Source organism: Centruroides sculpturatus, unplaced genomic scaffold (assembly GCF_000671375.1).
Source record: "Centruroides sculpturatus isolate CEXI.00-Female unplaced genomic scaffold, Cexi_2.0 scaffold681, whole genome shotgun sequence".
NCBI classification, from domain to species: Eukaryota; Metazoa; Arthropoda; class Arachnida; order Scorpiones; family Buthidae; genus Centruroides; species Centruroides sculpturatus.
Genome location: NW_019385004.1, coordinates 28,009 through 40,764, shown reverse-complemented (window position 1 = coordinate 40,764; position 12,756 = coordinate 28,009). Strand labels below are relative to the sequence as shown.

The 12,756-nt window shown below is 30.6% G+C and overlaps 2 protein-coding genes across 2 annotated transcripts in view; one reads left to right on the top strand and one right to left on the bottom strand.

Moving 5' to 3' along the window:
* Nucleotides 1–362: 362 nt before the first annotated feature.
* LOC111633272 (enhancer of mRNA-decapping protein 4-like) overlaps nt 363–12,756 on the bottom strand; it is a 23,335-nt gene continuing 10,941 nt past the window's right edge. Inside the window, exons 6-10 of the mRNA XM_023377812.1 lie at nt 11,387–11,502; nt 10,387–10,552; nt 1,012–1,409; nt 769–932; nt 363–696 (exon numbers count right to left, since the gene is read on the bottom strand). Coding sequence (XP_023233580.1) covers nt 513–696; nt 769–932; nt 1,012–1,409; nt 10,387–10,552; nt 11,387–11,502 — 1,028 coding nt within the window. The 3' untranslated portion in view covers nt 363–512. The remainder of the gene's footprint in view (nt 697–768; nt 933–1,011; nt 1,410–10,386; nt 10,553–11,386; nt 11,503–12,756) is intronic.
* Nucleotides 3,292–5,022, top strand: LOC111633264 (collagen alpha-1(XXVII) chain B-like). Its single transcript, XM_023377802.1, has 2 exons — nt 3,292–3,445; nt 3,723–5,022. Exon 2 carries the CDS (start codon nt 3,752–3,754, stop codon nt 4,910–4,912), a length of 1,161 nt encoding a protein of 386 aa, XP_023233570.1. The 5' UTR covers nt 3,292–3,445; nt 3,723–3,751; the 3' UTR covers nt 4,913–5,022.

Genomic DNA, 12,756 nt, shown 5'->3' with positions numbered 1-12,756 from the left:
TTATAACTATTATTTATTTTGATAAGATCTATATAAAAAATAAGGAATAAAGAGAGGTCATTAAGACCCGAAATGCATATCCATATCCAGTAATAAAGTCTATATCAATTAGAGTTTCTTATGTGATGTAAGTTACTGAAAATAACCATAAATTTTAGGCTTAAAAAAATCCACAGAAACTGTAATGAAAACTATCAAGAGTAGAACTTATACTTTCCCTCATATCTATTCATTTTTCTCTAGAAACGAAGCTAAAACTGCTCAAAAAAGCTAATAAATGAAAAATAATATGTTTATTTATAAGAAAATAACATTAAATAATTTTTATTTTGAAAATAAAATACACAAATATTAAATATGTACAGTTACATCTTTTTTACTTTGACTTTTTTTTTTGTCTTAATTTTAACAACGAAAATAAAAGAACGTAGACATAGTCAAGTACATATACTCAGTGTTGAATAAAAACTTTTATGTTCAAAGAAAATAGTACAAAAATACTTAAGAACTAACTATTTGTTACACAAGGAATGTGTAGCAAGTAATAACATTTTCACTTTTACATAATACTTATGATTTGTATTTGCTTGTAGAAATGCCATTAATTTCTGTTGAAGGGATCTCAATACTGCCTTTCCGTGTTCTCTAGTCACGTGATTATTCATGTCTAATTGCATTACCGCTTCTTCTACGTATCTAAAGTAAAGAAGATCTCTTGTAAGCTTCAACAAATGTACAGTACCTACAATTACTTTTATTAAATCATACCTCAATTTTAAATCGATGTGTGTAGATAAATCTGCTACTAATTGTTGAATTAATGATAGAAGAACGTGCTGCTGTAAAGGACAAGGATATTGGCCAAAAACTATACTTGGATCTACTGCTCTACACGTGAACAATACTAGATTTAAATTAGCTGCTGATAATGCCTATTAGGGGAAAAATTTGAATTATTATTTTTTAAATAAATTTAAAATAATATTTTCATTTAATAAAACTTTTTGTTACCTGTTGAAAGGCAACGCTCAGCTGTCCCTGTTTAATTGCTTGAAGTATTTGTTGCTGTTGCATTTGTAAGTCCATCATTGGAGGAAAAGGAGTCGTATTACACTGGCGTAATGACGATAGGTCACCTTCTAATACTGACTGCTCTTTTAAATTAGAATCAATTTCTTCTCTAACCATCACCTGCACTTTCGTTAACATAGTTTCTTGCTGTTTTGCTAGCATTTCTTGAAGATGTTTATCTGTCTGTTTTTTCACTTCAACAACACACGACTCAAGTAACTGTTCAGTAAACAGTTTTATTTCACTTGCTTGTTCTAAAGTTTGTGTGAGAGTTTTGTCATTTTTATTACATGCTTGCTGTGACTGTTTATTTAAATACACATCCACTTGATGTAAATCTATATAATTAAAAAAATAAAAATTTCATTATGATATAATAATTTTCACTTATTAATGAAAACTACTGTTAGTTAATTTTGCCAAAAAATTGAATTGTTACGACAATTTATAATGATTATCTATATATATAAATGATGAGGTTTGTTTGTTCGCTATACACTCCTAGGCCGTTCGACCAATTTTACGAAACTCGACAGTTACGTTTCACATACGCCCAACTTAGATATTGTCGCACATCCCACCCCAAAATATCTATTGAATTTCTATCTACATTCGATTTACTGATTTACCCGTAGCGTCATCTATTGACAAAAATCTAACAAAATAAACTAAATATATTTCTTACAAGAAAGGATATAATTTTCAAAATATAATATTATATTCACTTAATTACTGAGACAGGTAGCACATAGCACTTGCCTGCGTGGAATCGAAAGTATTACCCTGTGAAAAATATATAACTGTTTAATTTTCCACATCTAACCACAGGTTTTTTCATTTCATAATTAACGGGACTTTCTTAATTCTAATAAGCTGGCCTCGTAAAGTTTTCCCGGTTTTCTTCACGTTAATAACATCCAAATAGAGTCCAGCATCCTATAAAAGTCTTCCCGGGATGTATGCCCTTCGGCAGATCGCTCGCGTGTCGCATTGCTGTAACCAAATAAACCAAACTAAAGAGCGATTATTTATTGTGACATCATATCAATGTCGGGCTGCGACTTTTCGTCAATGTTCTCAATTCTTTTAGTGGTGGTCTTGCTCCTGTACATCGTGCTTTTCCTGTTAGCAATAAAGTGCCGGTCATTTATCTAACTCCGTTTGTACTGGAAATTCGTATATAGTTACTCGAGGCCTCCTGCCCCTATTCTTTCTATAACAGTCTCGACTTTCAGCTATATAACTCTTTTCTCGAGATTAAGGAAGACAGGCAGACACGCGAATGACAGTGGGAATTTATAGTTCTACAATTTTTTCAAATTGCAGCCCAATAATTTTTCTATAAACGCAATATTTTTGAGAACATACTTACTACGTAATTTATACAATCTGTTGCCAAAATTTAAACACTTTATCACCACATAAAACAATTATTCTCTCCCTTTTACAATTTTTTTTCATTTAAACAAATCATAAGAAGTCTTTCGGACGTTAAGGTTAGCAACTTCCATCACATGCGGGGCCATCACGACCTATCCAACACGGATTACTTTTCAAATATTAATAGTAGACCGGTATTAATTAATGAACTAATAGTCGTTGATCATCATTGCTTCTGGGAGATGATGATTTTTGGTCGAATTACTCAGACCCACTTTTGCAAAACTCTTCTTTCTTTCTATCAGACCAGCAGTATGTGAAATTCGAACAGGAAAATTAAATAATACAAGGTTACAGGTCAGCACAAAATACGATTTAAGTAATTATCGAGGGTGCTGCGTTTAATTATATAATCCATCTTTTGTGAAATTTGATTCGTTGGCAGATTACCATTTGATATTCAGATGTGAATGGTTCAATTTCTTAGAGTTAACATTAGGAAAAAATATGGTATTTTAAAAAATTACGCTTTTTTCAATTGGTGTCTACTTGACCAATAAAATTGTACCATTTCGTACCATCCGAGTATCGCAATAAACATGACAATGGTAGGCTGAAATACAGTGGTACCTCAGGATACGAAGTTAATCCGTTCCAACACTCAGATCGTATCATGAAAATGTCGTAAGGTGAATCATTTTTCCCCATACGATTACANTTATTTTTTTCTAAATCAATTTTTTATTTGTTCTTTTTTTAAGATTTTTTAATTTTAATAATTGTTTACATTTTTCTCATTAATTGAAACATAACAATAGTAGAAACAAATTATTAAATCTGTATTATTAGATATTTATGCACTGGTATTATGTTCTGACCAGTAAACTGTGATGAATGTTTGAAGGAATACAAAACCAGAGCTGTGTTTTGAATACTTTTATAAAATAAAGAGAATTGACATTTCATATGTAATAATACCTTTACAATTTTAAAAGTATGAAGATTAATATTGCCTTTTAGATTAAAAATGTTTAATATCTTTTAAATACTAGTATTAAATTAAAGATTTAGCTTTGATTGATTTAAGTTGACTCAAACCAAATTGATACTTTTGATCTGTTGTAATTCAAGATATTTAAATATAAAAAATTAAAAGTAAATGAAATCATTCACTTGAAATAAATACAAGAAATAGACTTATAATTAAATAATAAAAAAATTAAGTCTTATTTTATTTAATTACAAATAATAATAATTTTTAATGCTCTTAGGTGAGCAGGGAACAATTGATCAACCAGTTATGTCACCTAATATGTTGAATATGGTTAATCCGGTTCAAGTTTCATCAGTTGATATATCTGGAGTTTTTGGAAATAAGGAAGATCCTAAATTGATGCAAACAGAAATAAATCCTGTAGAACCAGTAAATTCAACATACATTAATTTTAATAATCCTAATGTACAAAAGGCATTAGATAATCTTATGCAAAATAGTTCATGTTTATTAAGAAATTTTAGTTTAAACTCAGGATTAATGTCAAATATTGGTACTGAAAATACTATTCCTGTTCAAAATCCTGACACGTCTGAACAAATGAATGCCATTATGAATAGAGAGAACTTGATGAATGATCCTAATAATCAAAATTTATTAGGATCTAATAAAGATTTTGCAGTAAATAAAAGTCTCCTTGGTTCAGGACCAGCTGGAATTAATAAAGGATTATTAGGTTCTGGTCCTATTAATCAGAGTTTACTTGGATCTGGACCAATTGATGGCAGTCAAAATTTGCTTGGATCCAGATCAGACCTGAATGCTCAAAGTTTACTTGGTACAGGACCAGGTGGTAACTTGGGTCTATTAGGATCGAGACCTCCTGGAAATCAAAATCCGCTTGGACAAGACACAGATATGCTTGGATCACGATCAGATATCATTAATCAAGGATTATTGGGTACAAGACCTGATGTAAAAAATTCAGGCTTACTTGGAACCAGACCTGACTCTAGTATTCAAGGACTATTAGGTTCACGACCAGATGGTAGAGATAATAATCAAGGATTATTAGGCTCCAGACCTGATGGTAATAATCAAGGTCTGCTTGGATCAAGACCCGATGGTAGTCAAGGTCTGTTAGGAACAAGACCAGAAGGTGGAAATTCTGGTCTACTAGGATCAAGACCAGATACTGGTAATCAAAATTTTCACAATTCAAGATCTGGAATGAATAACCAGAATATTTCTGGATCAAGAGGCGATTCCAGTCCTCAAGGTTTACTCGGTTCTCGACCAGATAACAATCAGAGCTTACTTGGATCAAGACCGGAGTTTGGTAACCAAAGTCTGCTTGGATCAAGACCAGATTTTGGTAATCAGAGTCTTCTCGGTTCTAGACCGGCTTCCAATAACCAAAGTCTGCTCGGCCCAAGACCGCATTTTAATGCAAGACATAGGTTTTAAGTCCAGCATCATATCATGACTAATGATGATTTCATTTCATTTAACACTTGTCAAGAATTAAAATATACTTTTTATTGCATATTGTGTTTCATTTAATAAAATAAGATATATTATAAATTTTCTTCAAACTAATTCTTGAAAAAGTTAAATCACTTAAATTTGTAAAACAAAATTTAATCTAGATAAGTAGCATATTTTTTAATTGTGGTAGAAAATAAAATTGATATAAAACTGAAATTAATAACAAATAATTAAACATTCAGAAACGATTTCATCAATACATGCCCTCCTTTAAAAACTAAATTATTCAGAATAGATATTAATCTTATCCAAGAAAAATCCAGTTAGATTTACTGTATTGGTCCTATTTCTGTATGTAAGATATATTAAATATACACGAGCAGATCTAGGTTTATCAGGGCCGAAGGCTTATTGAAGCCCAATGGGGCCCCATTTTTTTGTTAGATTAAGAATCTTTAAATTGGAGTTTAAAATTCATTTTTAATAATATCAAAATCAGAGTTGAAATATATTTATGAAATGGTGTTGAATGACAAACTTTATATTGATAAGTGCTCGTTGTTAATGAAAAAGTATTAAAAATTTATGATGATAATTCAATTTTTGAGTTCCCAGGGCTTAAGTCCTATTAGTCCTTACGTAGATCCACCCCTGCATATACATAATTAAAATTTATAAATTAACTTTGATAATAGAATTTGTTGAAAAGATAAGTAACAATTTACTTTATTTAAAAAGTTAATTAAATCAGTTTACATTTTTTTCTTTAATTTTGATAATGAAGCATAAAATAAGGAATTGAATGAGTGGAAGTTTATCATTATTATTTGTTTCATTTCTATGTACAGTAGTGTATAATAGTTTTTACTGTATTGAGTGGTACAGTAGATCTTATTTGTGGATTATGGATATTATAATTTTATATGTAAAATTAAAATTCGTACTTTTGCATTTTTGTTTGAAACTAATTGCAAAATCAGATATGGAAAATATAAAGCAAATTTTATTTTTCTCATTAGTATGACTAAATAAGGATACTTGTGTTTGATACTAATTACATGCAGGAAAATGAAAATACGTGTATATTTATTCTGGATGTTAGCAATCCTTCATTTCTTTATTTCTGTACTTATCGTAAAACATAATTGCAATTTGTATTGTATAAAACAGGAATCTCTAACCTTTTTAACACACAAATCTCACAAGATTTTCAAATATTTTTGAATATATAAATATTTGTTACACGGGCCACACATTTCCAAATCCAAAAAGCTAAAAATAGAGAAATTGATAAAATAATATAACCTATACAGGGCCATGCGGTAGATTTTCTAAGTATGATGCAAGTTTTCGAAATGCCGCCCCTTATATAAATTATTAGTCTTATATAGGCTATAATTCTTATTATTTGGTGTATCTTACCAGGGCCGTGCGGTAGATTTTCTAAGTATGATGCAAGTCTTTGAAATTCTGCCCCTTAAATGTTTTTTATGCCGCCCCCTCACGGTGCCGCCTGATGCGGCCGCATCTCTGCATCATAGCACAGCACGGCCCTGAACCTATATTATTTTTTAAAATTGAATATTCTTTTAAAATATTGGTTGACCTAAATATAACCCGGTGTTTCCCAATCTTTTATGATTAGCGACGAACTAAATTTAATACTATTCATACAACATCATTAGCTTTTAAAACAACAATTAAAATAAATTACGGTTGATTAAAAAAGTTTTGATAATATAAAAAATAAATTCAACAAGACAAAAAAATTCTAGCAAAGAGATTTTATTACAAAAATGTATTTATTATTAATTTAAAAAAGGGCAAAAAGATGAATTTTGAACGGAGAAATGAGTTTTATAAAAAAAAAAAAAAAATTGTAAATGCTAATAACGAATAAAGTCGTCATTAAGTCCGACAACTCTGGAGATATGACTTCAGTCTACCGCTCAGATCGAATTCGGACTGTTGAAGAACCCAGGGCGATCTGTACCTGATGTGTCAAGTCCCGTTCCATACAGTCCGGCTGCCCACATTGTGGATCTTAATTAATTTTAATTTAATTAAGAAACCAAAAAATGGGTAAAATTAAGACAGTTCTCGGTAAACAAAAAACCCACCAGTTGCCATGTTGCAAATATGAAATATACAGTGAGCACAAGGATCTTTAATGATCTTAAGTAAAAGTTAACAATACTGAAATACGAGCGAGATTTGTGCGCAGATAATTTCTTACCACAATAAATTTAACTTTTCTGTTAAATTTATTGTGGTAAGAAATTATCTTCACTTTCTGTGTGTAGCGTCTTTGTAATCCAAACGATAATTTTGGTAGACGATCAAGCAGCAATTAGTTAGGAAAACGTTACGGTTTATTTAAAAGAACACTTTTTTAAAAATTCAGATGCATTTCGGGTTGGCTTGTATTCCAAACCCCTCTTCAGTGCTGTTAAAATTACAAAAAACAAGGCGAGTTTCACGACATTGGTAAGTAGGATTTAACATAGACTCGGGTTGACAATAACATAAAAGACTTACATGTTATATAATGGTACAGTATAGACGTGTGACAATATTTCTATTACATAGTTGTATGACTATTTCCTATAATACGAAAAAAGGGCGTGGTTGAAAAAGAAGAAAAAGGAAATTTAATTACCACGATCATCCAAAATTTAAAACATGCAAAACAAGACAATAAACACAATCAACAAATATAAAGTCTTCTTAAAATATACAATAAATTTCCTTAAAACAAATAATCTCTCAATAATTAAAGCTGACAAAACCGACCAACTGATAATTATTGATAACTAGCTTATCCGTTGCGCATTGCTGCGATCTCAAAAGAAAGGAAATTCAAGCAAACTCGTTATGATAAAATTCAATTTACATTTTATCATTTTTATTGAAACTTATTATTATTATTCNTGATTCTAGCAATGAGCGAAGATAGGAAGTCGAAAGACCAGTTAATCTACCGACTCTGGTAAAATTAATTTTTGTTTTCACAATCTCATTTGATTTCTTGATTAATCCAAAATTAATATCTTTAATGTAACACTAAATGCAAGATTTATTTCAATTTCCTACTGTTTTCCAAAAACTATAGTCAATGAAATTTTGTTAAGAAAACTGCAAGTACTATAAGATTATAGAATGTTTCAAAAAAGCAGGGCTGTGGAGTCGGAGTCGTCAAAAAATCCGCCGACTCCGACTCCTTTTTACTTACCAACTTGTTATGTATATAAAACGAAAAAGTATTGGAATCGTGTCAAATTTGACCCTCCAAGTTTTTTTTGCAAAGCTACACGTTTGGAGACCTCCTGAACCCCTCAAAAAAGTCAATAAAGGGGAAAAATTCGCACGTGCGTGTGTGTTAACGTCTAATTTGTTTAATTTCTTTATTTTCTGTTCTGAGATATTAAACAATATTTCAGAATGGGTAAAGTTTAAAAAACAAAATGTGGCACTGTAGCTTGCGTATAAAGGGGCATTAATACTATTAAATTTTGGTCCTTAATTAAAGGTCAACAGGGTGAAGATATAAAAGTGGTCATGTGTCATATCTCTTAATGAACATTTTACTCGTTATTAGCGTTCAAAATTTAAAAAAATAAAATAAAACTCGTCACTACCCTCAAAGTAAGCTTTTTTGTAATCTTATAATAGTACAGTAAAACCCGTTAAGATGTTCTCCCCTAAGATGTTACAATGTAAATGGGGACATGATTTAGTTCAACCACTTTGACACTTAATAACTAACTCCTGTGTTAAACAATGACTCTGATTTTGACCACTCTGACCACAAAAATTATTAGGCTTCAAACAGGGTGAACAAAATCATGCCCCCCACACAGTCTAACATTCACACATATAGAAAAACCGTGAATCTTTTGCATATCTCGAAATTTCAAGGCATCCTGCATCCAAAAAAATTTGGGAGGGGTCATTTTTTGACCCAGCGCTACACTTTCCCTCTGTTATATATAACAACCGGAGAAGTAAAAATTATCAAATACATATTTAGCCTATATATTACTTAGAGGAGTCTTTTAGCTTTGGAATGAAAAGCTTCTACGTTCTATCTTTATTAGAACTCTATTTATTGAATTTTTTATTCTGAAGTCACGTGATGACATCAGAATTTCCGGTCTCTTTCGGCAACAAGTCCGCCCCTGGTCAGAGTCGGATGGTAAGGAAAAGTTGGAGTCGGAGACAGTAGATTTTTACGCGACTCCACAGCCCTGCAAAAAAGGCTACCAAACATCAGTTTAAAGCAACAAACATTCTGATAGAACTTAAACTAGCAAAAATCCAAAAACAATTGAGAAAGTATAGTGGTTGGTGATGGAAGATCATTGAATAACACTCAGAGATTGTGAATGAACTGGGCATTTCTTATGACCAGATTGACAATCTTGGTATCTGTTGAGCTGCAGCAAAATTCATTCCAAAGCTCCTCAGAGATGACCAGAAGGAAAACTGTCTGCACGTTGCTTGTGACATGCTAAAATGTACCAATGTTGATCTTGATTTCATAAAGATCATAACCAGAAATGAGACCTGGATCTACAGGTATGAAGCACAATCATTCCAGTGGAAAATGCAGGTCTCCATGATCAAAGAAGACATGGCAGTCACACAGCAATGTGACGATCATGTTGACCTTTTTTTTACCACTAGGCCTTAGTTCACCATAAGTATGCCCCTCAAAGACAAACTATGATAAAGAAGTACTACCTGACAGTTTTACACCACCTATAAGATGCTGTTAGGTGCAAGAGACCACAGCTCTGGCAGTCAGGAGACTGGTTCATTCATCACAACAATACTCTGGCCAACAGATTGTATTTCATCCAGACATTTCTTGCAAAACATATTAAAGCACAGATTCAGCAGCCTCTTTAGTCCACAGACACAGCTCTGACCAACTTTTGGCTCTCCCAAACGCAAGATGCCACTCAAAGGAATAATATTTCAGGATGCAGAGATTAAAACTAATGCAACAAAGCACCTGATGGAAATGCTGATAAATGACTTTGAAAAATGCTTCCAACATTTGGAAGCATTGCTCGGAGAAGTGCGTGAACTCAGAAGGGGCCTAATTTGAAGAACACTAGTGTTTGAATACAATAGATTTGTAGGTATTTTTTCTTGACCTTAGGTCATATACTTTTTGAAGTGTTCTGTCAAAAAGTTTTATAATCCAAAAAATGCTGTGATTTCAGAAAGATTGAGTACTACTGCTGCCAAGAGGTGAAAAGAATTATTTAAAGCTTTTTAAGTCAAACAAAACAATCTGAAAACTAAATCTAATTTAAATTATTATTAAATCATATTTATTTTATTTGATTTAAACTAATAAAATAAATATATAAATTATTCATTACAGAAAAAAATTAAAGTAACTTTACAATTTACATGTAATAAACTTATTATTGTTAACTTACATTCATGAATGCCTTTGTTGAAATTATCATTAAGTTGTTGAAATAAATTTTGGCATGCTTTTTCTAATGATGGAGTTATCATATTTTTGCTGACTTCTAAACATGCATCATGAAGTTGTGGTTCAATAGCAGAAACCATACAATAGCCAATATTTTCAGAAAATCCCTTCAAAACAAAAATATATTTTATATTGACATTCTCTAAACATATCTTAAAATTAAACAATATCATATCTGAATTCTACTTTAGTAACTTTTTCTTTCAGCAAAAAATTAAATAGTTAACACATTCATATTGAAATAAGATTCAATATTTAAATATTTGTAAAAAGTGTTGGGTTAAATACACTATGGGTTAAAAAAATCAAAACATTAGGATGTAAACAATTTATATTTTCAAAATAATCATCCTGAGCTTCGATATATTCTCTTCAATTACTTCTCTAATTCAGAAAACATTTAGAAAAATCAGCTTCTTTAAGGGATTGCAAAATTTTCTTTTGATTCATTTTATATGAATTCTATTGACTCAAACCAATTTTTTTTTACCTTTGGGTAAAAATACAAAAAAATTAAAAACAAAATTGGGGGAACAGTTCCATATTTTGCTAGATACCATGATGTAATATCTACTTTTCCATCATTATTTTCCAAGTCATTTCAGTTTTTATTTATTTATTAATTGTATTTGTTAACTATCACAAAAACTTTTTATATTAAACCTACCATAGATAACATGTTGACTAAAAACATAAATTTTAATATTTTTCAGAAGGAAAAAAAATGGAATGAATGTAGTTTATTAACTTGATTTATTAACACAAATTATTAGACAGTTTTTAGAAATCAACTGTATATAAAAAAACACACACAGCTAAAATAAAATCATCATTCAAAGTTGATAATAAATAAAACTATATAAATTATAAACATATTAAGTTAACTGAAACCGTTTTATTTTCTCAATAAATGTATGTTATTAATTAAAATTAACAATTACCTTATTTCGAATTAATTTTCCAATACTTTCTTTGACACTGTATTCGGTAGTTGTCAATTTCTGATTCAGATCTTGTTGAAGTTGATGTTGAAGTGTTTCAAGAAAATTTGAAATATCTTTAAAAAACAAATAAGAAAACATTTAATTAAATTAACTTTTCTGTCTATTTTATCAAAATATTCAATAAGAAAAGCTTAGACATCCCATTAAATATGTCTCTCTGTATTATTATTAATGAAAGCAGATAAAATTCATAAAATCAAACTCTTTCACAGACTCTTAATAACTTTAGATCCATATGTCATAAGCTTGAACATACATTCTAAAAAGAAACATGTATATTCAGAAATAATGTTATTTTTTCAAAAAGAATCTACAGAATTTTCAAATGAAAGTGATAAGTGAAACAACGGCATTGAAGATTACTTATCTGATTGATTACAATGACAGTTTTTGAAAATTATTTCTTTTTCCTAGAATTAAAGTTTTTTTTAACTCCACCACATCTATTCATAATCTAAATTTTATGATTATTTAATTAATTAATAAAAAATTAAAAAATAATGTGTTTTATATTTTTGGCCATTTTTGAAATTTCTTAAACCACTGTGCATTGTAACTGTTTGTGCTTGTGTAATGATCAGACAATCATCTCTCATGTAGTCTGTCCGGGGCATCCAGACTCTGCCTACCTTCATGTATCCAGTGTTCTAACACCTCTTCAGTCAGGCCAGAAGAGTCCAGATAGCAGGCAATTTGGAAAACAGCCATCTTGCATCCTTCAGTCCAATGATCCAGCTTTTCTAAAACTCTAAGCTGTGAAAATGTTTCTGACTGCATTGTACTATTATGGTTGGTGTTTGAAGACCTTCAAAGAGATACATTGAAAATTTTGAACACAGTGAGTTTCTGCGAGGCTTTATATAATATACCCAGGGTGGCCAAGCTCCTTGATAGTCCGAGCCATTTTTCAAAATTTGAAACTTTTCGCGAGCCGCAATTAAATACGTATTAAAAAGGTATGCAAAAAATTCCAGAATACAAATTATATCCGTAGCAAGAGTGATACAAATTGTTTCCTCCAGAGCACAATGTCAACTGTCCGTTGCAATGACAGTTTACAAATTCAAAATCGGTCTGGAGTAGGTCGATAACGGACGATTATGCCACTGTTTATGTTCATTCGCTCAGTTTTCGATGAATCATATCGTTCATAACTTGGACGGAAATGAAATTTGTTACAACGTTGCACTTAGTCTTTCATATTTGTTGTTAGTAATTTAAAAGACATTTTGAAACACATATGGAACGATAATAATTTTTTAAAATATAATAACACAAAAATGAAAAGGGAACTCGGGTACATTTAT

Excerpts from the sequence above, each read along its gene's own strand:
- LOC111633264 (XM_023377802.1), top strand. The coding sequence starts at position 3,752 with ATGTCACCTAATATGTTGAATATGGTTAATCCGGTTCAAGTTTCATCA.